This window comes from Cimex lectularius, unplaced genomic scaffold (genome assembly GCF_000648675.2).
Source record: "Cimex lectularius strain Harlan isolate CLEC.00 unplaced genomic scaffold, Clec_2.1 scaffold421, whole genome shotgun sequence".
Taxonomy (NCBI): Eukaryota; Metazoa; Arthropoda; class Insecta; order Hemiptera; family Cimicidae; genus Cimex; species Cimex lectularius.
Genome location: NW_019392969.1, coordinates 136,861 through 163,558, shown reverse-complemented (window position 1 = coordinate 163,558; position 26,698 = coordinate 136,861). Strand labels below are relative to the sequence as shown.

The 26,698-nt window shown below is 35.1% G+C and overlaps 4 protein-coding genes across 6 annotated transcripts in view; 3 read left to right on the top strand and 1 right to left on the bottom strand.

Annotated features, from left to right (window-relative positions):
* Positions 1–5,943, top strand: part of LOC106662044 — a 33,083-nt gene extending 27,140 nt beyond the window's left edge. Inside the window, exons 5-6 of the mRNA XM_024229530.1 lie at positions 5,213–5,335; positions 5,478–5,943. Of these exons, the coding sequence (XP_024085298.1) occupies positions 5,213–5,335; positions 5,478–5,588 (234 nt within the window). The 3' untranslated portion in view covers positions 5,589–5,943. The remainder of the gene's footprint in view (positions 1–5,212; positions 5,336–5,477) is intronic.
* Positions 5,944–10,116: 4,173 nt separating this feature from the next.
* LOC106661651 (retinitis pigmentosa 1-like 1 protein) overlaps positions 10,117–26,698 on the bottom strand; it is a 29,582-nt gene continuing 13,000 nt past the window's right edge. The window contains exons 2-13 of one of the 3 annotated variants that reach the window (XM_024229528.1): positions 15,753–15,804; positions 15,435–15,672; positions 15,243–15,312; positions 14,917–15,176; positions 13,647–14,793; positions 13,452–13,514; positions 13,345–13,386; positions 11,733–11,831; positions 11,610–11,663; positions 11,465–11,506; positions 10,987–11,109; positions 10,117–10,769 (exon numbers count right to left, since the gene is read on the bottom strand). In XM_024229528.1, the coding sequence (XP_024085296.1) occupies positions 10,663–10,769; positions 10,987–11,109; positions 11,465–11,506; positions 11,610–11,663; positions 11,733–11,831; positions 13,345–13,386; positions 13,452–13,514; positions 13,647–14,793; positions 14,917–15,176; positions 15,243–15,312; positions 15,435–15,672; positions 15,753–15,804 (2,297 nt within the window). In that variant the 3' untranslated portion in view covers positions 10,117–10,662. Of the gene's footprint in view, positions 10,770–10,986; positions 11,110–11,464; positions 11,507–11,609; positions 11,664–11,732; positions 11,835–13,344; positions 13,387–13,451; positions 13,515–13,646; positions 14,794–14,916; positions 15,177–15,242; positions 15,313–15,434; positions 15,673–15,752; positions 15,805–26,698 lie in introns of all 3 variants that reach the window. The other 2 variants (XM_014385191.2, XM_024229529.1) reach the window with 2 other exon arrangements.
* On the top strand, positions 11,173–13,240 carry LOC106661885 (transmembrane protein 136-like). The gene is made up of 2 exons (XM_014385620.2): positions 11,173–11,397; positions 12,515–13,240. Exon 2 carries the CDS (start codon positions 12,516–12,518, stop codon positions 13,233–13,235), a length of 720 nt encoding a protein of 239 aa, XP_014241106.1. The 5' UTR covers positions 11,173–11,397; position 12,515; the 3' UTR covers positions 13,236–13,240.
* Positions 17,321–24,932, top strand: LOC106661886. Its single transcript, XM_014385622.2, has 3 exons — positions 17,321–17,441; positions 21,267–21,347; positions 24,641–24,932. The coding sequence occupies exons 1-3, from the start codon at positions 17,394–17,396 to the stop codon at positions 24,845–24,847; spliced, it is 336 nt and encodes a 111-aa protein (XP_014241108.1). The 5' UTR covers positions 17,321–17,393; the 3' UTR covers positions 24,848–24,932.

Here is a 26,698-nt window from a genome sequence, read left to right as displayed (position 1 = left end):
GTGTTACACGGCCGACGCCGCGCACACGTAGTGAAAGAGCGAATTATTTCGATTTCGTCAAAGGAAACCCTTCTATGTAAGATCTATACAATGCCCGCTATGAAAATCCTCAATTGCACAACTGCAAAAAGTTAAAACAAATCACTTTTTTCCTTAAAAGAGCAATCTTTTAAACCGTTCACCTCGGGTAAAACTTTTTCTATGCGACTGTCTATTATATATAAAACAAAAACTATGCTTTCCCTTGTTCGACAGCTTGTTATATTTGTTTACCTCAGAAATGCTCAACGATTTTGTTTTTCTTTTTGAGGCCATACCGTTAAGAACGTTCGAACGTATCAGCGAAATAACAGATTACAGCGTTATATTTTTATTCCCCTCTTTCATATTTATGATAATTGGCAACATATTTTCTTTAAAACATACAGTTGCTGTTGATACCGGCGGTTTTTTTCTGGCTGTAAAATGGTAAAAATCTTAGCATGGAAGGTTTTTAATTGCAAACAGGCCAAGTCGGTTTCGCCTTTAAAAGACTACCCCGAGAAACCGGTAGATCGAGGGACGACATCGTCCCCGAGTCCGTGTATCAAGTGTTGTTTTATGCTTTCTCCCCAGATCTGTCGGCTCCACCTAGAATCGGATAAAACCGAGCGGAAATCTCTTTTCGGTTAACCCTCGGAAAAGCCGATAAACGCGTGAAAGCCCTGAAAAACGATTCGCCGCGAGGGGGTAACCAATCTCCTTCTACACTTCACTAAACAGAAATGAAGGCTATGATTTAATCAATTCACTAGTTTACGTGGTCCGCTTGACCAATTAATATCTCTCAGTTAATTAAGGTTTTTAGTTGAGATAAAAAGTCAATGTCACGAGCGGGATTCGAACCCACGACCTTCTGCTAGGTAGCCGATACTCTACCACCTGAGGTACCGTGACTTCGAACCACTCGGACACCAACTTTCCATCTCAAGGTTTTTGTTGAGATAAAAAAGTCAATGTCACGAGCGGGATACGAATTGACTATTGGTTTTTTTATCTCCTTGAGATGGGAAGTTGGTGTTCGAGTGGATCGAGGTCACGATAGCTCAAGTGGTAGAGGGCGGCGTATCTAGCCCAATGTCGTGGGTTCGAATCCCGCTCGTGACATTAACTTTTTTATCTCAACTAAAAACCTTAATTAATTGAAAGCTATGATTTAAGTAAATCATAAACTTAAATGCTGGCAATTTCACCAAACATTGTTTGTTCGTTGTTTTTTTTCGTGACAGGGAATGAAATGGTGATTATACAAACATAATTAGAATTCCATTTGCATCTTTAAACATCTTCGATTACAATTATTTAGTGAATTCAGAAGAAGTTATTAATTAACAATTAATTTATACTCTGTGACCTCATTTCTTTTCTCCATGTTGTCTCCAGGGCGATCTTCCTGAAATTTGTTCGTTTTCGATCATTTTGGTCTACCTATCCTGGCTGGTTTGACCTGTCAGACACATGTAGTTATTTCACCATCTTCAGTGTGTCTGTTAGAGTTTTTATGCAAATTATTCCTTTAACAAAAGTAACTCTTCCATTTACTTGGATTTGAACCTTTTTCCTCGGAGATATTTTGATCTTTAATTTTATTTAAAAAAATCGTGTTAATGGTAATAAAACGGCTTGATTAATTTAGCATATTAATCCATATTTGTTTAGTGGTCATAATTGACCATATTAATTATTCCAATTAATTATTCTTTTCACCTCAACCAAAGCCTTAGATGAAAAGAATAATTATTTAGCATATTTCTTATTGATGCCTGCTGGGAGATGAACCTGTAATTTGATATTGTCCAATTTGGTCTACCGCACTTTTGGCCTGTTAGTCAGAAGAATTGTATTAATCCACCATCTTTAATTTATGTTTGCATTTGTGATACACTATTTATATCCATTACCCTCAATATATTACTAAATATTATTACGATCTTTGCGTGAATCCCCTTCACACGAAGCAACTCGTTTCCTTACGAGTGTAAAATGAAAATGAAAAAAATATCTGTGCCACAAACTCAAACAAATCAATCGGAAAAAGACAAAAATCGGGACCTGATCCAAATAAATTATAACAAAAACCTTCAAAAAAATAAATGTATTCAGATTTAAAAAAAGGTGATCTATTACAAACGCAACTAATTCCTTGCCATTTACAAAAAAAGAGCAGGTGCCTTCAAATAACTTAAGACTGAGTCCTTCCTCGTCCTTTGGTTCTCGCACTGCCGAGCTTGCGGTTGGGGATTAGCTTATCCTTTGAAATAAGCTCCTCGTTTTTGAAAATATTGTTATAATATAAACCCAACAGTGAAGATGACCGAAACGCGTCTGAAAGACCAAACCAGTGTGGACCAAAATGATAGACAACTACCAAATTAAAGATTAAACCTTTTTACACGCATTTAACATACAAAATATCATTCGTGATAATAAACAGATGTACATAATATTTACACTCCCGTTAAAAAGACAAAGTGAAAGTCAGGAAAACAAGAATTCCCGAGCAAAACGTCTTGCAAAACGTCTCAAAGCATACAAAATCACCCAGCATAAACAATCGATAAGGAAAAATTGGATTTAAGTAAAACGTCACATAGCCGAGTTCCCGTTAATTGAAAAAGAATTTGCAAGGTGGTCTTGTTAATGTATGACACTGGAAAAGAGCACAGTTTTGTCATCGCCATTTTCTTCGGCGTCAAAGGGGCTTTTGACTCTGCCGAATAGACATTATTGCCTAATAAGCTCAAAAGGAAAAGACTGCCCAAGAAACATCTTAGCGTCATTTCTAGTTACTTTGAAGACAAGGTAGCAGAAATAATAACTAAGCACATCAATTTAAAAAAAAATCAAAGGCTGTCCACAAGGGTCAGTTTTGGGGCCTGTTTTTCAACAAAAAAAACCAGTCTCTTAGAAAAATTTGAAGCATTCGCTGCACACTACAACCTGGTAAACCTCATATAGGCCGATACCAAAAGACACAAAAGGCAAGTCGAAGAAAAGGCCGAAAGTATTTTAGGGGAAAAAGAAAAATGATGTAAACAGGCCAAGTTACAAATCGCCCCTGATGAGTGTCACTCACTAATGTTAAAAAGTAAGCACACCTGAAGTAAAAATAGAGGGTAAGCGTATTAAACTAAGCGAAAAGGAAACATACCTCGGGATAGAGATAGAGAAGTTAAACCCTGCTCCCCAAGCCATAAAAATAAGAGAGAGCACCCGGCGTACTGTAAACTGGGTGGAATAGCGAGAATGAAATGAGGATACAGCCGAAAAGCCCACGATGTACAAGCGTGTACTTTCGGAAAGGCGGCGTGGACGTGAAAATAAAAAGCAGTACTAGAAACATCCTTTCGAAGAACCAGCGGTGTTTTTAGCCGAGGGTCGTGGGTTCGAATCCCGCTTGTGACACTGACTTTTTTTATCTCAACCAATACCTTATATAAAGATTAATTAATTGAAAAACGTTATTCGGTCAATCGGACCACGAACTCTAATAAATTTAATAAATAAAATGAAGTATATCTTCACGAAAGCTCTCCGTGGTCATTTTATTTGTCGCCGAGAATCGATTAGATTACACGACATTTGAAAAATGTCAAAAAAAAGGTTGAGATGGGAAGTTGGGAAGTTAGTGTCTGAATGGATCAAAGTCACGATAGCTCAAGTGGTAGAGCAGCGGTGTTTTTAGCCGAGGGTCGTGGGTTCGAATCCCGCTTGTGACAATGACTTTTTTTTTATCTCAACCAATACCTTATATAAAGATTAATTAATTGAAAAACTATGAACTAGATTATCGACCTGCTGGATACAAGAAGTCTNTTTTAGCTATAATTTTTAATTGTTAATGTATTCCATTTAAATCAATATTTAGGTGCTGAGCCGAAAAAAACATAATGTACTTCTGTGCCCAAAACACCATGTTGTTTAATTTCCTATTAAGGTTTTAAAGTAAGATATCCAATTATTGTTGTAATTATTGCTTTTTCATGTTTTAGTTGTTTGTTTATATGATAATAAAACAGGCCCTGAAGATGACAGTATAAAACTGTCGAAAGCTCGGCGAAAACCGTAAGGAAGTTTTCTCTGTTTTGACCTCTTCCGAAGATCCTCTGAAAAGACTAATTGAAAAACGTTATTCAGACAATCAGACCACGTACTCTAATGAATTTAATAGTCCAAAATGTTAATAAAACGCTCAAATATTCCACAAATTTTACTGTTACTCACAAGAACACTTTTTTCTGGAGGCCATTTAAACCAGAGGTTACCACTGGTCTTATAAGACGCTCTTTCCGCTTCAAAAAGTCTGCAATAAAGATGATCCCATGACTGAGAGGTTGTTGGATCACAAGGGCAACTTGCATTGGCAGAATATTAAATCGATAATGATATGCTCTGTTTTTCCATGATCTGACAACACTTGAGTCACCTTGTAGCTTATCGCAATGTTACACTTGACTTTTGCCCCTACAGTTGGAAAAAATTCTTTAGTGACCATGCCTTTCCCTGTTGCTGGCCAAATTTGTTCCCACTTTTGTAGCTCCCTCTGTTTTCTGCGTTCTATATAAGTTTTCGGAACAACTTCGAAGGATACCTGCAAATTCTCATCTTCCAATGCTTGTTTCGCCAAAAATCAGCTCTTCCGTTACCTACTTCACCAGTGTGAGCCTGGACATTACTGAAGCAATGTAGTCATTTTTGCATTATTTGTAAATGGGATACTAGCAAGGGGAGATCCATTTAGGATACCCCATTAGGAAAAGAAATACAAAAAAGAAACAACCCCTTTTAGACAGGGAGGACCTGAGGAAGTCGTTAAGTATTAAAAGCTTGTTTGAAAATTTTTAGATACTTGGCGCAGTCCGCCGGTATAGTCTTCCCGGTTCGGCGAGTTGGTCGGTGGGCAAATATAAAAAAAAGGTCGTTCAAAAACTATCTTGTAGCCTAGAATCTTTAAGTTCGAAGACGTACAATTTAAGGGTACTGCAGACACTTCTGTGCGTTTTGGAACATTATGTTGAACGTTCTTTTTGTATGATCAATTATCCAAATACCACCGGAGTTTAATTTACACCGAAATTTTGGTGTTAAAACTTGCTTCTTCGGACCTCTCATCTCCGATTTTACCTATTATTATAAACTGGTCGTTTATGTATTTAACAAACTTTTTTTTCAGGGTAACAGCACATCGACAAGTGGTGCCCGCCAGCTGTCTCTAAAAGAAGTGAATGACATCCTCGGCAGAAATTACAGGAGTCTCGTCCGCCTGTTCAACACCGAGTTCAGGAAGGCTGTTGCCGTCAGTTGAAAGCCAAAATTAAAAATACAATTCAAAAACCCAATTAACTACTTTTTAATTTCCATTTTTTCTCTTAATTAATACCACTCTAAAGTTGAATTTACGGACTTCGGCCTTATTTATAATTCGGTTCTTTTTTCAGGATTCGAACAAAAACGTCGGCCTGTACCGCAAGGAGTTCAGGGACGCGATCCGGCCGTACTTCACCGGAGGCGCCTTCACCTCGACGACGACGCCCAGGACCACAAGCTGACCGCGGGCCCGAATTGCTCAATAAATCGTAGTGCCAATAAAAAAAATAAAAAATAAAAATAAATGGAGCTTATAGACATTGCGGGTGTCGCTTTGAGAATTCACCCATCGGCTTGGCTGATGGTTTTTTTCTCAGTGTGACCAGTAAAACGTTGTTATAGACTAGTCTCGTTTCAAAAAAATTATTTAATTTAATAATCTATTTATTAAAAGAAATAATTTTATTTTTTGTGTGAACCTCAAATAATTTTTTTCTGAGAAGAATCAAGAGTTGGCCTATAAGACCTACAATAAAGAATCAAACTTATTTTAAAAAGTTCATTTATTTGTAAATAAATTATTTTATACTTTCTGAACTTGTTAGTACATGATGATGATTATTCCTTCTTTTATTTCCTATTATTTATAAGGATTTAAGATGAAATCAAAATTGTAATTCACCCTATGTCATTTCAACTAGCAATAATTTCATATCATAAGTTCATTAATTATGTGCGATCTGTACTAAGCTCTCTGTATCAGGAATACAGTCTGTAAAAGGCCCACAAAGAATCTGAATTATGAATCATTCTCACTCAGCGAGATACTTTTGACTTAACTTATAGCTACTTTTAGAGGAATATTCCTTAAATGAAGTAATGCAGGGGTCTCCACTAAAATTAAGGTAAGATAGAGTTGTGTATTCAGCTCCATTTTATTTCCTTTTCTTGGATGTCTTCAAAATAGGAAATGTCGTAAAAGTTTTAGTGTATGTGTGTGTTTCTTAGCGGCCTGTTGTTTCATAATTTGTTGAAGTCGTGAGGAGCAGTCAAGAATGAGATAGTTTAGAAAAACATCTATTTCATTTTTCATGATTCAGGGTCATCCTCAGGGCATTAAGTGTGGTGTTATTCTTGTGGTATCATATTGGTGTTGTGTAAAAGTGCCGTGAGACACTGTTTGAGAGAGACTTGCTTCATAGCACTGTTACACAACACCAATATGACAACACAAGAATAGCGCCACAATTTATGCTCTTAAGATGACCCGAATAAAGTTCGAATCATCGGCAAAAACATGAAAAAGGTGTTTTTCTAAACTATCATTCTTGACCGCTCCTCACGACTTAAACAAATTGTTTTATTGTACGTTGATGTCGTCGTAATCATGGCCGATTGTTTGTTGAAGTACTGCAGAAAAACTGGTTAATCTTGAAAAAGCGAAGATCATGATTTTTACAAGAGGTAGTACGCTAAGGTCCTATGATCATTGGTTCTTTAAGGGAAATTTTATAGAGGTTGTAAAAGAATACAAATACCTAGGTGTCACCCTTATTCCCCGTTTAAGTCTCACCAAAAGTTTGAAACAAAAAGCCTCTACTGCCATCCTAGTAAATTGTCGCCATAAATGTTATGTATAAATTTTGTGTTATGGCTGCCAGATGATGGGCTACAAGTTATTTGAAATAGAAAAAGTACAGAGGCCATTTATTAGGAAATTACTTGCACTGACCACCCTACCTCCCTACCTAATTGTATGGTGAATTTAGAGACTTCTGCTGACCTGGTTAACCTTCTCACCTTAAAACTTCACTTTTCCTACCTTTTCGAAACGATTTTTCAAAGCAGGGTTCAACAGCTAAACAAATTATAAAAAATACTGATTCCCCATTGAAAATCAACCAGAAGCAGTGAACAACTAAGTTGGTTCATCTTGCTGACTGGCTTGGTCTATTTTATATCCATTCTTTTTAACAAAAATAAATCATTGGTGTAGAGATATATGCCTCCAATGTGCTCACTCATCTGAGAATTTTTCTTCATTCGAAACCTTCTCTCATAGCTTCCCAAAGTTTAGCACAAATGTACAAGAGATAACTATCAAGGCTCAAAAACTTTCCAAATTTTGGTGGTTAGCAAAACTCAAGATGTAAACTTCTTAATTTAAATTCAGCTTTGTGGTTAAGGAGTAAGAGCTGCTCTACATGCAATTCGTGACTGAATGCACTATTGGGGGAGTTACAAATGTTACAAAAAAATAAAAACATATATAAAATAAAAATAAAACTTTTTTGTCCTCTTTAATATCGAGTATATTTCCACCTCTGGCACGAATCACATCCGTTAAACACCTTTACATTCCTTGGAAAAGATTTATGATAAAATCCTGAGGAATGTAGGAAGACCCACCGTGGTATACCACCTGAAGAACCTTACAGCATGGTCTGTACGTTCTCCGAATGAAATTAAGTCCATCAGAAGATTTGAGGCCAACTCTCACCTCATCTGAAGAAGAACCCGTCTCCTATCTTCCAAAGTCCAATTCACATGTTCCCGTGAGAATTGAAGGCATGTCTTTTCTGAGCTGTGGTAAAAAGAGGTCCACGAGTCGGATGCAAGTCATGGAGGAAATCGAAATATTTCGGGCTTGTCTTATCAGATTTCCTATCTCATTTCCCGTAATTCTGCGGTTTCGAAGAATCTGTGATGGCGGATGAATCTATCGTCTCTCTCGACCTAGGTCGACCTTTTTCTGGCTCCAGTGTGAAGCCTTGTTTCTCTAAAGTGCCGAAGAACCCTTTCCATTGATGATTCACATTACAACTTCATGCTGGCCATATCCTTCCTGTAAAATGTTATGACCCTGACTCTTTCATACTCAAACGCCTGACTGTAGCCATTGAAAAAGGTTTAAAACATCGAAGGAAAAATATTAGCTGAAAGCGATCTTAAGGTGTATCAGAATGAAATAATGTGACTTTTTGTGCAAGTGGGATTCGTCAGTACAAAAGTAAATAAAGGAAGTAAACAAAGCATTATTCACCGTTTATTTTGAACATCCTCTCTCTTAGCTTCCAAAATGTTTGATAGACATAATTTCCAAAGCTCAAAACTTTCCAAATTTTGGCGGTTCGCAAAACTCAAGATATGAAGTTCTTCATTTGAATTCAGCTTTGTGGTTAAGGGGTAAGAGTACTACATGCAACTCAAGATCAACCAAAACCATATAACACTTCTTGACTGAAAGCACTACTAGGTGAGTTACGAATGTTATATCTAGGGTTTTTCACCTTCAAAGAATCTAATCCATTTTTTGAATGGTTCGAATCCATGAGTGGTCTATGAGGTTGTCCAACAATTCAAATGTTTGATAGCGAATGTACACTTTTTTCCTAAGAAAATTTAAATTAACAATTTCCTTCTTATTTTCTCCACTTTCCTCCAAGAAACTCTATTTAATTTAATTTATATGTTTAATCTTAAGTTGATCCATGACAATTTTAAATTTCACCAATTACATATTGCAAATAATGTTACAGATTGTAATAAGTATACTAAACACAAAAAATCTTAAATTGCATTTGCCTTTTAACGGAATTTTAATTTAATTTTTTTTAAATATATATGTTTTCTCACCTACAACCTCCAGCAGACGATTTTGAAATCCATGTATTTAAATATATCATGTACATAATAAAGCATATTCTATATATTTATCACTCGACTCATTACAGGAAGTTACTCGGTGTTCTTCAAAATTGAAGGTTGTCTTTCCTTGGTCCATGCACACAGAGCAAATAGGAATGTAATTTGACATGAGATTACTTTGCCACAGCAGAAAGTCTTTGGGTCCCATGTTTTAATTTTGGAGAGAATGGATGTTTAATAAATTTAATGTTCAATAATAGCCATAATACATTTTTTTATGTTAAATGCATTGTAAAAGTTAATGTATCTGCAATGGTAGTGTGAAAGGGTCAAAAGCAGAATATTGAGTACCCAACCTTCACTTAGTCGTATGGTTTTAAGAGGTGGTAGAGTAAAATATCCCTAAAAGTAGGTGAATGGAATTAATATTTGGAAAAATATATTTAGAAATGATTAAGGGTATGAATATGTATAAAGATGTTAAAACCTATGTGTTGGTGGCTGAAAGACCTAGGAGTTGATACCCTAGAAGTCACCTACAGTGGGCTGGATGGACATGACCTAGGTCTAATATGGACTGTTAGATTTTTCTGTCTGTTGATAACATGTAATTTGGCTGTTTCTCAGCAACTTGGTCAGTTACCAACCAGCAGTTGGTCTTTCAGACATTTCTGCGTGAATGTGTAGTGTGAAAATAGCGAAATGACCAGCATAGTGAGGATAGGTAGACTGGGATGATTGATAACAAATTACTAACATGGGGATCTTTATGCTAGCAAGTCATGAGAAGTCCTTTCTGCTTCATTTGTTGACTGGTTGATATAAATTTGGTATTTTATTTCTAAGCTGCTTTGTACAGATACTGTATAAGTTTGACTGTTTCAATCAGAACCATCTCAGTTTATGCATATCAATAAAAATTATTTTTAAATCCTGCACAATACATTTGCATAAGAGTACCAATGGATACTTCACCTCATATATAATTTTCCTTAAACTTAGTATCATAAAAACAGTTTATTCTTTGTTGGGAAAAATTGACAAAATACCTTACAATTGCCGACAAAATAATCTATTGATATCCATTTTAGTAAGATTGGAATGGTAAATAAATAAAAAATCAATTTGCAATATTTAGTTTAATCAATAAATAAACAGCATGTTATTCTACCTAAGTTACCCTTTCTTTGTCTCTCATATTTTGGAGCAATTCAATGAATACTTCATTTGAAAAAATAATACATTTGTCTGATCACAATGAAATTATCACATCCTTGATTTTTAGTTCACTGTTGGCTATCGGTTATTCAACATCTTTTAAAAATTCTATGAGATCATTAAAATTAAAATTAATAAATGTATTTTGTAGTACTATACAGCCCTTGCTTCTCAATAAATGTGAAGCAGGTATAGCACATAAAACAATACTCTTATGTTCTACTCCAAACAAATTGTTAGAACTGAAAAATGACGAGTGTGGTATTTGAGAAATAAGCTACAATAAAATATTTCTACGAATTTCTTATATCAAAAACTAAATTTTATACTAAACAAATTTTGAATGGACAAAATTTGATTTTAGTTTTTTTTATAAGGATGTCAAAATGCCGAATGCCAAAGTGATCAGTCTTTGTTTGTGTAGGATTGTTAATGTGAAAAAGTTTACAATCAACTTCTCCTTGCCATGGTGCTCGACCTGCTTGAGCCACAGCAGCTCCTCATATGGATGTTTCCGATAAATTCCATCCCAAAATTGTCACGGAACGGAGACGTCCCTGTAAACAAAAAAATTGGGCAGCATTATAATTTTGAATTAAAAGTCCAAACTGTTGAATATTAAAGATTATTTCCGAGAGATTTCCTTCAGGGTCTGCGAAATGATGAAAGTGGCCTTTTCCAATCGTTTTTGACTGCCTATCCTTACAGTTTTGTTCTGGCACTAATTGTCTTTTGTGCAATTGGAAATAGTTTATTTATGTGCAATTGACTGACCTGTGTGTCTGGACCTGACGAATCTGATAAATGGCGGTCTCTTGTTTCTTCTCTCTTTCTCTAACACTTTATGTTTGATCTCCCTCCACTTTGCCAATTTCGCTTCTCTCTCCTCCTTCGATTCTGTTGAATTAAGTTTATTTTACAGATCCACATCATATATTTTTCTGAATAATTAAATTAAACATATGACAGAGTTTTTATTTAATGTTCTTAATGGTTGAAGGCTTGCACTTTTTTCATGTTTGTGAATGTTTTTTTAAAAGTAGTGTCAAGTATTTTTTAATTTTAAGAAAAAGTTAACAAATAAAAGAGAAATTCGTCGTGCACTGTTACATAATAATTTTAACAAGACAGCAAGATGGAATATTATTTAACAATTTAAAGGAAAGCCCCTGGGGACAAGAAAAGGTTAGAAAATAGACTTGCTTCCTCGCTTCCTTAATTTAAAATTTTTTGAATGTGAGAAAAAATATACCTCTGGTTCTCGATCTGCTTGGCCTTGAAAATTTGTTTTTATCTGAAAATACAGACACCATTTAAAAAGTAATAAATGGGGATAAAAAAAATTAAAGAATTGCTATATTAATGTCTAATATTAGTCAGTTTAATTTTCAATTTACCCCTGAAACTTTCTGACATTTCCTTGAATGAATTTTCCAGTTTTTCAAGTTTATCTAGAAATGATGTATTTTTACTTATTAGACATTCATATATCATTTCGAAGCGTTCAAACACGTGTTTACCTTCAAGGGTTTTGGCGATCTCTTTGAGCGGTTCGAGTTCCTCTTTTGTATCTAGCCTCGTCAGAGGTGGTTTCGTATCTTGTGCTTCTTTGTCATGGTCTTCTGAAAATTATGTTTGTCGGTATCATGCAATCAAACCAAATCATCATATTTTCCCTCTTCAATTTTTTTATTTTGGAATGTTGCAATTTTATGGTGTACAAAAATGCAACTTGTAAAACTTTATCAATTTTTTTTTCAACAATTTTAATATTTATCAATTCTAGTTTTGGCTACATAAAAACCATATCAAAAATTGCAATTCTTACACCATATATTATAGTTCCTTTACCAGGTCGCTTATATTGAAAATCATTAATTCATAGATTCAAGCAATTATAAATGCAACTATTTTGTAGTTTTTCTAAATTAATTATATTTTACTGAAAATATATGTAACTTTTATTCATTATACCGTCAAGTTTTTTTTAATATTGTTAAATACGTGATTCAACCAAATTCAAAGCTGAGGTTAAAGAAATTATTTTATTTAAATTAATTACACTTTTTATTTAAAGTCTTGGTTCAGATGAAAAAGCTAGTGTCACAAGCGGGATTTGAGAACCCACAAACTTTGGCTTGGGGGTTCGAATCCTACTCGTGATACTAACTTTTCCATCTCAACCAAGACTTTAGATAAAAGTTGTAATTAATTGAAATAATTAAATAGGTCAATTATGGCTAAACATATAAGGATTAATAAAATAATTTATTTTTCTGAAAAATTTCAATTTTGTTTTTAGTATGGGCTTATCAGAAAGTGAGACAGTCTTCATCGCTTCGTTCACCTCTTTTATATCAATATGTTGGACTGAGCTCGGACACCAGATTCAGAAGAGGTGCAGTTTACCGGAAGAAATGGCCGAACACATCGTATCATTGATACACTCGCTCTTGATTATAGTGATGACCGGAGAGTGCCTTAGGAAGGAAAGGCCGTATTTTGACTACAAGCAGAAGACGAATATGTATGAGGAGCTGTGTTTGTTTGTGAGCCTCGGGTATTTTTTGTACGACACATGCAATTGGGAGTTCAGAGGCGATGTGTCGAGGATCATCCTCTCACACCACATTTGCACCCTGTTTGGAATGCTTCAGGCCCTTTCGGACAAGACATCGGGGGCTGCTTGCCTGATGTGCCTCTTGATATTGGAAGGTGGGAACCCTCTGCTCCACAACCGTAGGTTGATCATGATCGCCGGTCACATCCGGTCCGGTCTGATTTACCAAGTGATCGAGTGTTCCTTTTTCATTTTTTTCTTTTTATTCCGATTTGTTCTCGGCTTGAGATTCTTCAACTTTCTGATTGCCACAAAGGCCCCACACTACATGAGGATGACAGGAACAATGATGTTAATGATTTCCATTGTGTTTTTTAAAAAAATGCTGGAACATTTAATTTCAAAGGTAGTGTATGTTTACTCCTATTTGAAAAAGATCCGTTTCAAAAATAAACCATCTTAATGTAACGTTTTAAGAATGTTAATTTTTATAAATAAAATTAGAATTATATTGTTATGTTCACCTTAACCTTAAAATTAAGATTTGATGTATTAAGAAACAAATTATTTACCTGAAATACCATTTTTATCAATGAGTGATGCTGCACCAATCCCTGTAATAGTAACATTTGTTGAGATGTAATCAATTATTGGTATTAACACAAATGTTGAACCTTACCAGCTGTGGCTGCTAACCCTGCTGCTGCTATGGCTGCTGGTGCTATTAAGGACTCAATATTTCCTACAAATTTTTAAATAATAATCAACTATTTATGTTGCCAAGTGAATGTCAAAGCCATTAATTCATTCAAAAAATAAGTCCACTCCAATCATGAGGACATCTAACAAGCAGGACAACAGATTTAATATTTACCTTCATCATGTGGTAGCTTCTCTTCTATTTCCGGAGATTCATTGGGTTCATCAGCCAGTTGTTCTGCCACTTCTGTTTCATCTATTTCTACAGCTTCTGATTCCTTAGATTCTTCCTCCTCCTCCTTTTCAGGTTTATCGTCTTCCTCTGTTTCTTCTTTATTTTCCAGTTCCTCGACCTCCTCTTCTGGTTCCTCCTCAAGTTCTTCTACCTCGGGTTCTTCCTCCTCTTCAACATCTTCAGTTTCTTCCTCCGGTTCATCTTCCTCTTCTATTACCTCAGGTTCATCATCGGTCTTTTCTTCGTCCTCAGGTTTTTCTTCTTCTTCGGGTTCTCCATCACCATCTTCTTCAAGTTCTTCTTCCTCCTCCTCTGGTGCTGCTTCTTCCTCGGGTTCTTCTTCATCCTCCTCTATTTCTTCATCAAGCTCTACTTCCTCCTCCGCAGGTTCTTCTTCATCTTCTCCGTCGGGTTCTTGTTCCTCCTCCTCAGGTTCCTCTTCAACTTCTCCCTCGGGTTCTTGTTCCTCCTCCTCAGGTTCTTCTTCTTCCTCAGGTTCTTCTTCCTCCTCCTCAGGTGCTGCTTCTTCCTCGGGTTCTACTTCTTCCTCGGGTACTTCTTCTTCCTCAGGTTCTTCTTCACCTTCTCCTTCAGGTACTTCTTCCTCCGCCTCCGGTTCCTCTTCATCTTCTCCTTCGGGTTCTTCTTCCTCCTCCTCCACAGGTGCTTCTTCTTCCTCGAGTTCTTCTTCTTCCTCAGGTTCTTCTTCATCTTCTCCTTCGGGTGCTTCTTCTACCTCAGGATCTTCTTCATCTACTCCTTCGGGTTCTTCTTCCACCTCCTCCTCAGGTGCTGCTTCTTCCCCGGGTTCTTCTTCCTCCTCGGGTTCTTCATCCTCCTCTTCCTCAGGTTCTTCTTCTTCCTCGGGTTCCTCTTCATCTTCTCCTTCGGGTTCTTCTACTTCCTCCTCAGGTTCCTCTTCCTCCTCCTCAGGTGCTGCTTCTTCCTCGGGTTCTACTTCTTCCTCGGGTACTTCTTCTTCCTCAGGTTCTTCTTCACCTTCTCCTTCAGGTACTTCTTCCTCCGCCTCGGGTTCCTCTTCATCTTCTCCTTCGGGTTCTTCTTCCTCCTCCTCAGGTTCTTCTTCCTCCTCCTCATTTCCTTCTTCTTCCTCGGGTTCTTCTTCCTCCTGCTCAGGTTCTTCTTCTTCCTCCGGTTCCTCTTCATCTTCTCCTTCGGGTTCTTCTTCCTCCTCCTCAGGTTCTTCTTCTCCCTCGGGATCTTCCCCCTCTTCTTCTTCCGGTTCTTCTCCTTCCTCTACTTCTTTATCGTGTTCTTCGGCTTCTTCTTCCTCACCCTCTCCATCATCACTTTCAGGTAGTGCTTCATTCTCCTCTTCTGATTCTTCTTCAGTTGGCTCTTTTTCTTCTTCTAGTTTTGGTTCTTCCTCTGGTCCGTCTTCTGTAGCTTCTATGAATTCGTCATCACTTTCAAACTCTTCTGATTCACTTGAAATATCTTCAAAATTATCTGAAATCAAATCATGAATTATGTCTTGTATATTTTTTTACAATTTTACGTTAGGTTTACAATTACCTTCCAATTCTTCCCAATTGTTGTCTAACAATTTTTTCAGTCGATCATATCTGGTGTTTAAAACTGCTACCTAACTCCCAAAAGAAAATTAGTTGGTTAGTACTAGTATTTTTATTTGGTTAATGGTTATTATCGTTTCAATCCAGTTTTTATATTTTCGGTTAAACATGTTTATTATACTTTCTTTCTTACCTCTTGCTTAATATCAATCCAGTTTTCTTCAAGCTCCTCTGGAGATAGATCCCCATTCTCACAAGCTTCGATGGATTCTTCGAATGACTCAAACTTTGTGTCGAGTAACTGGTTTGTGTCTTCAATCACGGAATTGATCTCTTCCAAAATATCATCAGGAATGTCTTCCTCATCTCTCACTGCTTCCCATTCATCCGCCAAGTAAACAAGCCTTTCCGTCTCTTCTTCCAGTCTCTCTCTAAACACATTGAAAAATTAGTATCGCAATGCTTCTTCCTTATCCTTATTATCCTTATAATCCTTATTTTGTCTATTCACCTCTGCACTGTAGGGTCTTGTGGTATTATTTCATGCTGTTCTGCTGGTAGACCTATAACGGTTAATTTATTATTTATCCCATATTTAAAATACATATAAAAAATTTAATAAGCGCCACACGTTTGTTTTTCTATTCGTTCGTGTATGTGTGTTCCTATATCTTTGTTATTCTTGCTCGATCTTCCTTTCACCAGATTTTCAAATTATTCAAAGGACTCACCTTTATGGGGTACGAGAACGACAAGAGGGCTGCATCCGACGATAAGGAAAAACCCGATTTTCAACACAGTGGACAACTCTTCGTCGCTGGCCAAGAAACTCAGCCCTCGGCAAGACCAACGACAACAAAGAACGCAATAGACAAATAGAAAATAAAGCAGAACACTCTCTTCTAATAGAAATATCAGCCTGGTGTATTTGCTAAGGATCCAGGCCCTTATGTTCGACCGATATTTACAAGGGGCGCAGAGATATAATTGAATTGTGAAACACCCTAAATCTGCAAGTAAATTGGATACTCTCTAAAATTGTACAGATAGTTGAAAACATTTGAATTATTTCTTTCTTGTGTGTTTATAGTTAATGAGTCGGTCATGAGGGAAATTCTTTTAAAACTATAATTTTACTCATTTTTCAAGGTTAGAATTCATAAAATAGTTTGCCTTCAGTTTCAGTTTTCTCGCGTACACTGGCAAAAGATAAACGAGATAGCAAAATTATTTCGCTTGTGCGTTTCAAATTTTCAAAATTTTCTTTACTTGATAATATAAGCTGTGTTAATCTTTAACGTGGCCTAAAATCTTTACTTTATCTATGGGGACATTATGCTCTTGTGTATTATCATCGTATTCTGGAGTAAATTAGTTGAAATTTTATGTAGTACTTGATTTTCAATATAGGTGATAATTTTAAATCCTTTTTTTGGAAAGATGTCTGAAAGATTTATCACGTTTTAAATCTCATACGGAGAAAAGTAGTTTTAGCTAAAATCATACTTTTCCGACAGCTCGAAAAACTGATAAACCCTTATTTTTTCCTTATGTTCTAGAATCTATCTGGCCAATCATGATTCTTTTGTAAACTTTACTCTTACCTACCAACTCGCCTAGATCGAAATTTAAACATTTTATATTTTTGGGAAGACATTTTAAGTAATACACATGTAGTGTTTTAACTTCAAGATGGTTTTTAAGCCCCTTTCCGTTTCTAATGCTTCAGTACCAGCTATAAAATAAGACAGAAACTAGTCTCAAAATCACAAATTTCTTCGACATTTTGAATTTAGGGTCGTTTACGGTGGGTCGTAAGGCCAGGAAGGAGGAAGGTGGAAAAAATGAATCACTTTTTACTGATATTTATGAAATTTGACTCGGCGTAGAAGAACAAGTTCAGGTCTGTGATAAACCGAAACGTCGAGGTCCGGCAAAAGTTTCTGACACGATTACACCCAAGTGCCAAATTTCGGCATGAACTTTCCTAAGAAAGATAAAACTCTTGGGATCCTTTTTGCCCACGTATGAAAAAGCGATCCCTCCCCGGGAGAACTTATGCAATTGGTCCTGGAGAACAGAATCCACCTCTCGCCACACTCATCGCCGGCAACCCGTCAAATTCGCACAAGTACAAACTGGAGAGTATAACATGAGACTTTTTATCGGCTTCAGCCTTCTTATCGTCGCTCAGTTAAGCGTGAGTCTTAATTTCCTTACATTCCTGTTTAGACCACATCAGAATTGAAATTTTCAACTTTTTTTTTTAAATAAAATCTCAACACAAAAATGTTTATAAGTTTGGAATTCAAATTTGTTTTATTTGGCAGTAATATTATTAGGTACTACCTAATAACAATTAAAGTTTATGGAACAACATGTATTCCACTCTGTTATAAAATACTTATTTTCCTCACATTTCCATTTTTGTTTTAGTTTGAGGAATAAACATAGCAACTAGCTTCTTCCTTGCTTTCTAATAACAAATTATGTTCTATATTTAGTTGGCATTTTCCTAATAAAATTCGTTCGCGTCTTCAGAAGGTGAACAGATGAAAGAAAGTAGAGCGTGACTTCACGTATGGATTTCTGAAAGTTCTTCCTCGAATTCTGATTGCAAGGCGGCAGCGGTTCTCCTTGACTGATGAGCCCTATCTCCCTGATTTTCTGAAAGCTCGATTTTACACCTTTTCCTCGCCTAAAAACGGGTGCGAATCCAGTTTTCTTTGCGTTTTCCTAAGAACTCATACAAATTTTGCAATTCGCCCTGATCGCGTTTCTGTAGACGAAAACGTAACGGTTTAATTAATTAATTAAATCCGAAGAAACGACTGGACAATTAATTTAATTTCTTGATTGATATTTAACAGTTATAATATTTTTAAACGTTTTTGATTATTATGAATTTTAAAAAAAGGCATGCCACGCACTCACCATTAATCCGGTCCGTTTTCTTAAAATCCAAGACTGGAGGAAGATCAATTTAACCTATAGCAAATAGCTCTCGAAAAAAAATTTTTCAACGAAAACTGTAAAATCTTTACTCGTTTAAGGTGGAAAGTAGATGAAGAAATTTAATGTTAGCTAATTGTCCCATAAAACTGGACTTTTTTACGCAAAATCCAATTTCAAAATATTTTGCTCTTTGCAAATTATTTATTATTGTTATGCTGTCATTTAGAAACATGGGAGCATAATCAACATCGAGCATAACATCAGATAATAAACGACGAATAAACCTTCCATGTTTACATCATCAATCTTGATCATCGTGATTACATATTTTCATTTTCGTTTCTCCTCCGGCTAAATGTGATATTTGTAAACCGGGGAATTTCATTTATCTTCTTCTCAATTCATTGAGTCGTTTAATGACTTAAAACGATTTGTTTAAAGTTTACGACATTCAGTAATCAAAAAAGGTTTAGATTTATTTGGGTTTTTTTGTGGTTTTGCAACATCATATTGTTAGTTGGATAATATGATATCTAGTCTATATGTTCAATAAAGAAGATAATGATTTTTATATATTTACTCGTTTTAATCATTAATTATTTTACTGTTTTATTAGTTTACTCTTTTATTAGATTAAATGTTTCTTTTTTCGTTTTATGATGCTCCTTCATACTTATTGACACATCTCTGGTTTTTCTATTAACATTATTACGATACTGCTGTGTTTTAGTAGTCTGTAAATAAATAGTTTTGTATTAAGTTGGGATAGTAGGGCTCATTAGTCACAACAATTTCCTCGTTTTGTTTTATTTTAAATTCACAACATGTTTCGGTCCTCGGACCTTCTTCAGGTGAAAACTATTTGCTCTCTTTTGTAATTCTCACCTGAAGAAGGTCCGAGGACTGAAACATGTTGTGAATTTAAAATAAATCAAATAGAGGAAATTGTTTTGACTGATGAGCTCTATCTTAATTTAATTCAAATCTTTTATATTTAATAGTTCTTATTCTTCCATACTATTTGCTTTATGCAATATATCTACATTTTGCTCATTTATATACTTTTTAGTTAAAATTTGAATTTATCCTTTTTTTAATAGTTCGCTAATTTGATATTTATAATTTACAAAAGAATGAGCGAACAAATTATTCATAATTTAACAACTTTACTTATAAATTTTTCAGTATATCACATTTTCTTAATTTAAACTGTTTTCCCAATAATATGATTTTGTCTTGTTGTTCTGTGTAGGCCTCAGTTTATCGTCTAGAAACGTTAATTTAATACTTTTGATCGTTACTCGCGCTTGTTCAAATGGCATCAATTTTTAACTAACTAAATACGATAAATACTCTAGGCATAAATATTGTAAGTCTTTTTAATTTGAAGTTTAAGATGTATTGTAAGAATCAGAAAGGGGGTGTCAGTGCCTGTCATCCCTGTAAGGTAAAGGTCCCGGGATCGAATCCAGCCACCCTGCATACTTACAAATGGGCTTTTTTCAAAAACACCAGAACCCCGAGGGTTAATATAACCTCGTAGTTGAAATATCCTCGGTAAATAAATTAAATAAAATATAAATAAATAAATCTTTAAAAAATCTATTTTAAAAAAAAATCAAGGCTTTTGAAATTAGGGAAGTGGTGTGCTACAGGGATACACAGTTTTGCACAATTTTTACTTCTGACATGACCACAGACGAAAATGTACTTACCGTCACATACTCAGATGACACCTCCATAAAAACAAGTTTAAAATGCTAGATTTATCCACCATCTTTTTACGAATAATCTGGATCTGCAAACTTTCGACCTATTTTAACGACATCATCAAGGCAAAACAATTTTAAAGATGCCTACAAATTGACATAATTCAGTTTTTAATAGATAGTTTCTATTAAAACGATTAGTTAATAGACCGACTCAGAACTGACATTGCCAAGGACTCGGAAAAAAATGGCAGATAATAATTATTCAATTTGTTTTTTTTTCATCCACACTATACCCAGATCCAGATTAATCGTGGTATTAATTAATAAGCTCTCTTCTATACAAGTTTCCCTTACGCTTATGCTGCCCCATATTTCATATCGTCGTTGAAAAATGAAGCAATTTTTGGAAAATAAAATTAAGTGTGGCTGGCAATGTGTGGCTTCCTCTGTAACGCCAATTATCACATTTACAAAATAAAGATCGAATGTACTGGTTATGATAATTATACAGTTGTAGATAGACAAATGAAGGTTTAAAAAAATATGAAATTATTGAAAAGAACTGTCATTTCAGTGGCATCAACACGACACATTTGTCGTGCCAACGTTTCGATCTTTAATGAGATCATCTTCAGGGCTCAAAGTGTTTGTTTTCCGATGTGCCATTCTTGTGTGTCGTGTTGAGAGTGCCAGTGGCACACAAGAATGGCACATCTAAACGGAAAACGAACACTTTGAGCCCTGAAGATGATCTCAATAAAGATCGAAACGTTGGCACGATAAAGAAAATGTTTTTCTAAAACCTACGTCACACCAGATCGCATCTCACGATCTCCGAATAATGGTAGACTAACGGTCACTAAACACCACACATTATTAGAATATAAATTTCTTTTGACTTACAAAGGTTTTATTATATTGGTCTTGCCATTTCATATTATTTTACTATACTTTTCAACAGCGTTAAAAGATAATTCAAGTACAAAAAATTATCCAATCTAAGAACAGAATAGAAAAGCAAATATTTAAGTGTCTTTTTAGTACAAAACACTAAGTTAACGGACAGCATGAGCTACATTTTTTTTAAATAAATTGATTCGGTACGATTGTGTATAATTCGGTTAATAGTATCCGGAAATTTCTCTACGAGGAAATCAAACAAATTGTACAGGCTTATATCACGCATGATGCATAATACCCAGCAATCCTAATTACAAATTGGCAGTAATAAAGACGGGAGCCTGTTTATTGAGGCGTGCCTCGAAAAAGTCTCCGGTTCTCCAATTGAATTGTCCGATAACTAACACATTCTAATACAATTCTCGAAGAAAAAAAAGCTAATTTAGTTGTTTTTGCAGGTGTGCGAATGTGGAATCCGGGTTAAAAGGCAAAGCGGCCCGCCGATCGCAACGGGCGAAGTCATCAACTCCATCTTCCAGGTATCATTTTGCAAGAAGTAGCACAAGCACGCCTTATTCGTCAAGTGCAATTTTTAATGGGGTTGTTTAAAACTTACCAGTGACTGCAATTGTTTAATAATTAAAGCTATATTCATAGACGGAATGCACATATGCCTAAAGAAACAGTAGTTGAGAGAACAATTTATTATTTTTCTTCCTCGGTCCCTTTTAAAATTTAAATGATAGTTTTATAAAATTTACGAAACAATCGAAAAATTTTGTTTTTCCAAAAGTGGACTGTTAGAAAGTGGAAATGATGCAACATCTCCCACGTTTGAGTTTTGTCATCCGCCAACACGGGCGCGATGCAACTTTTCCCAAAGGAAGGAAACGCTATTCCGATATTTACTGATAAAATGATATAATGTTTTTTTTTCTTAGATGTATTCTACAAATTATGTCATATTTAGAAAAGTTAAAAATTCAAAAATCTGGGCGTATAATGATCGAGCTGTGACAGTTGACCATCACCCCATCCCTTTTCTCGACCTAATAAAACCCAATCTTTAACGAGAACAACCGTCTTAATGACATCAAATGATCATTTAAAAATCCCATTTATTATTGAAGAGGTCGTTGCTGAACAAAATTAACCTTTCTAACACCAATTAAGGTTTTTCTTAAATGAACTACGTTATTAAAAAACTAATCTTCAACGGATACTCGCTGTTGTTGCGAAAATATTTTCAATTTTCAGTTTTCGAATTTAAACCCAATATTCTATATGAACTGTTATTTTAGAAAAAAAATTCTTATTTTACACAAAAAGTTAATAATAGTTTCGCTTTAATGTTTCACATTTCCCCTTACCAATTTTCTCACTTCACGTTAATAATTTCTGTCATTTGGATAGAACGAAATAGAAAAATAATTAATTAATAATTAAATAGAAAAGAGGTTTGTGTGGTGATTTGTTCGAAAGTGAAAATGTTTTGTTTTTAATCAGTTTTAAAGAGTTTTTGATGTGTAAGTTACTTGTTTTTAGTAGACTACCTGTAATCTTGTTTACTTTTTAATGACACTCAAGCACGCCCTCATCATTGAAGAAACTGTGTTTTAGTTTTTAGTGTTAGATGTCTCCACCTCTTTTTTACTTACGAATAATCTGGATCTCTGTATGGCCTAGATGAAAAAACAAATTCTGCCCAGCTTTCGATCTATATTGAGGTCATCATCAGGGCAAAAAATGTTTAAAATGTCTACAAACATAATTAAGTTTGTAATAACTGGTTTAATTTTTTTTAACACAGGCTCTGTCCCAACACTGCCAAAGGCTGTAACACTCACCATTCATTACATACTTAATCACGTCAATTTGTAGACATCTTTTGGATTGTTATGCCCTGAGGATGACCTTAAAATAGGTCGAAAGCTTGGCAGATAACAATTGATTTTTTTTCCTTCAAACCATACTTAAATCCAAATTATTCGTGTACAACAGACAAGCCACCGGGATCACAGTTATGGATTTGTTAGGATGGATAAGCGTCCGTAGTTTGGCACCAATAACATTAAGCATTTCCCATAACATTACAAGTAGATGTACATAGACCCTGAAGAACAAAATTTGCAAAAAGCTTAACCAAAATGTTGAAAATATAATAAACAGTCAACTTATTTCAAATTTAAATTCTACCCATTAGAGTTCGTGGTCCGATTGACCAAATAACATTCTTCAATTAATTATTCTTTATGTATGGTATTGGTTGAGATAAAACAGTCGTTGTCACGAGCGGGATTCGAACCCACGACATTCGTCTAAATACGCCGCTGCTCTACCACTTGAGCTCCACTTGAGTTCCACTCGGACACCAACTTCCCATTTCAACCCACCCTTCGAATCTTCCCTCCTGTTTACCATCTTTAAATTCTATGTTTGAGCAATTTGATATTTTACTTTATATATACACTTTATATTAATGATAAACATGCGATGAATACATAATAGTGTATGTAACGATGAAAAAGTCAATTTCACCTTATATACGTTATCACGGCACTCGTAATTATTAAATCGCCGAAACTTCAAAACGTTTTTTAATCCACTACTCAAAATGGCGAAACGCTGAACTCTGTACGACCAAACCAAAAAGAGGACTGGTGGACAAGGATGAAGGAAAAGGACGAAACTACTGTGTTCTTTGGGTGCAAATTTACTTATTAAATACCATTGCGCAATGGTCTCTTGTGATGAACCACATAGAAAAGGTTCTTAATAAGCCCGGCTGAATAGAAAAGGAGAATCGATCCGCGTTGTTGGATCGACGGAATAATTGATTGCCCAGTGTTACGTTAAACTGCGTTCTTTATAAGCTAATGTATCCCCTGATTTATAAATTTTACTACTTAAGTTGGTTGCACTGGTTATTTCTTTTACGGTTGTATTGCAGGTATCAAAAGCCTTTCTTCCTGCAGCGAAGTCTATCACCACAGTCAGTGTGTTGCGGTTTGCTCTGCCTCTTTGGAAAACACGCACGTGTTGGTTGACGTCCATTTTTCTCAGATGTCTAATGAGATGGCAATGCCTGCTGCATTCTCTAATTTCTTCCCTTTCAAATATAACAATTGCTTGTGTCCATTCCTCGATCTTATATTCTCTTGTTCTCTGGTTGTATGATTTTCTTTCCCACAAAAGATCATCAAAAGCTACTTCGTTTGCCTAACCTTCTGTGTTTCTTAAACTAAACATCCGCTCTTTAACTAATGTCCTTGAACCTCGTAGAGAATGATTCTGATTTGCACCTAACTTAATCACTTTGGACTTGTTATTGAGAACCTCATCAAGCTGATGATGCTGCCGAAAACCCGACGGTTTTTACAACCTGTTCAAATTCAAGTATATCTCCGAACTACGTGGACTAAAGGTAGTCTTGAGATGCTCCAGTCCCTGCCCTTCTGCTTCTTAGGTCTAACGCTGATTTTGGTGTTGGTCTGAAGGTTTTGGTTAAATCAAAATATCATGTTCAGGTCATGAGTATCGGATATTCTCCCATCCTTCTACTTTTGATAAAGAGGATATTCTTTGTATACGAAGACAGAAGTACCTAAGAAACCTTTCAGTATCAAAACCGGCATGCCTCCTGAGCACAAGGACCAAGCAATTTAAACATTTACCAGTTAAAACATATAAAGAATATGCCTGTTTCTTGGATTTTTGACTTTTAACGTACTTTAATAATAAATATGGCATATGGCACCATGCTCTGGAGGTTTGGTTCTTCACGATACGATTGTATTCATAGTTAACAAAAGCTACGACGTGAATGTTGCAGATCCCCATCCAAACGTTGAACGCGGTGCGCGACCTGTTCCAAGCGACGCGTACACGTGTGCAGGCGATCGCCCAGGCGACGCAAACCGCATACCAGCAGCATCCCAACCACCGACCAAACCCGCACTTCTCATACGACAAGGGCTTCTACAACAGCAAGGCCCTCGTCCAGCCGAACGAGAACAAAAAGCGGAGATACAACGATTAGTCAAATAGTGTCAGTCAATTCGTTTATTACTCAAACTGTAACAGTTTACCTTTTTTTGAATAAAAACTAAATGATCTTATTTTTATTACTCTTATTATTATTTTTATTATTACACCGTCATATATGAAACCAATAAAAAAATTATTTTACAAACGAAAAGGGTTCGTCCATTGACTTCAATTTGTTCAACATAGCCAACAATTCATCCTATAAAATTGCATCATTTGTAAATTTTTCTAGTTAATATTTTAAAGAAATTCAGAGATAAATAACGAAAATTTACTTAACAAACGAAAAAAAACAGCTAAATAACTATGCACTGAACTAATAAAAACATATTTTAATTTATTTATATTTTTTTAATGCAATGTATGGTTAAGTAAAAAAATTAGTGACACAGCAGGACTAGAACCCGCTACATCCGGAATGACTTGATCGTAGAGCAGTAGAGCGCCAGGGTACTGATCCGGATGACATGGGTTCGAGCCCTTCTTGTGACACTAATTTTTCACCTCGACCTTACTTTATACTTTACATAAAATATAATAAATCGTTTTTAAAAAAATTACCTTGGTTAATATGATCAACTAAAATCTATATGTTAATGATTTTGGTGTTAATCACTAATTTCACACAATTTTTCTAAAAATGTGTTTTATTTACGCAATGTTGAATCATTTACGCTGATTGCACTCAGGCACTGACACAAACGTCATTTAGTTCGTAATCATGCTGGTCACAAATGTGCAATCAGTGTAAATATATTCGACATTGTGTAAATATTATAAAATCATTAACACTTGGTCCTTCGGGCAGGATCATTTATCTTGTTTACTAATTTATACGTATTTATTATTTTATTATCTTTTGCGATCAATTTAAACTGAATGTCATCGATGTTTTCTCTATTTTCAAGTTAAACAGATAGATACATTTTCCACTAGCATTTCTATCTCAATTTGAATGTCGTCCAAATCATCTCCGATCGTTTGCAAATTTACTGAAACTTTTTCCTAATTTAATTAACATATCTTCTTTGCCCACATCGCCCGATTCTAGCAAAGGTACCATTTTATATAAGTAATTACTAAATTGAGTTTGCTTCGTGATAATAACATTCCTCTTTTTTATTAAAAAAGAATATTCGCTAATTCGAATCTTTCCCTAGTGATCGAAAGAAATTTTTGAAACACAACGGAATAAGGAAATACAGGTAGAAGTAAGATGGATGAAAATAAACGGAATACAGTCACTTATATATTTTTTAAAATAATTTATTAAAATATATTGCTACTTTGTAAAGAAATTATTTTTATAATGTCATAGAAACAATGTCTTATCAATATAATCTTTAGATATAGATAGATAGAGATATACTAATGAAATACAATAGCCTTTAAATATTCATTCATTAAAAAATTTACTCTAAAAAATTAAAAAGAATAAAACAAAACAAATCTTTTTGATCGAAAGGACTGCATAAATTTTGTTCAATCATTATTCGAAAAACTGTTTTTGTTTAGGCCCTACCTTACTGTTATCATGATCATGAGTATCATGAACTCATGACAGAACTCTTAGTGAATAAACAGGTATCTTACTGCTTCTCTTTGCGCAATTCGGCCAGATTTGCGAAATCTCAGCCTACGCTCGACACCAATTCTGATTGGTGAACAGTTTTCCATCGGCAATATGTAGATTTACGTATTTACTAGGGACGTTTGGGTCAAAAAGGCGTTTTGAAATTTAAATATCTGTCTGTACATCGGCTGCCAAGAAACGCTTCAAATTAACTATACTATAACAATATTGATTTAAAAAATAATAATGGAAGAAATAAAGTGTTTAGAT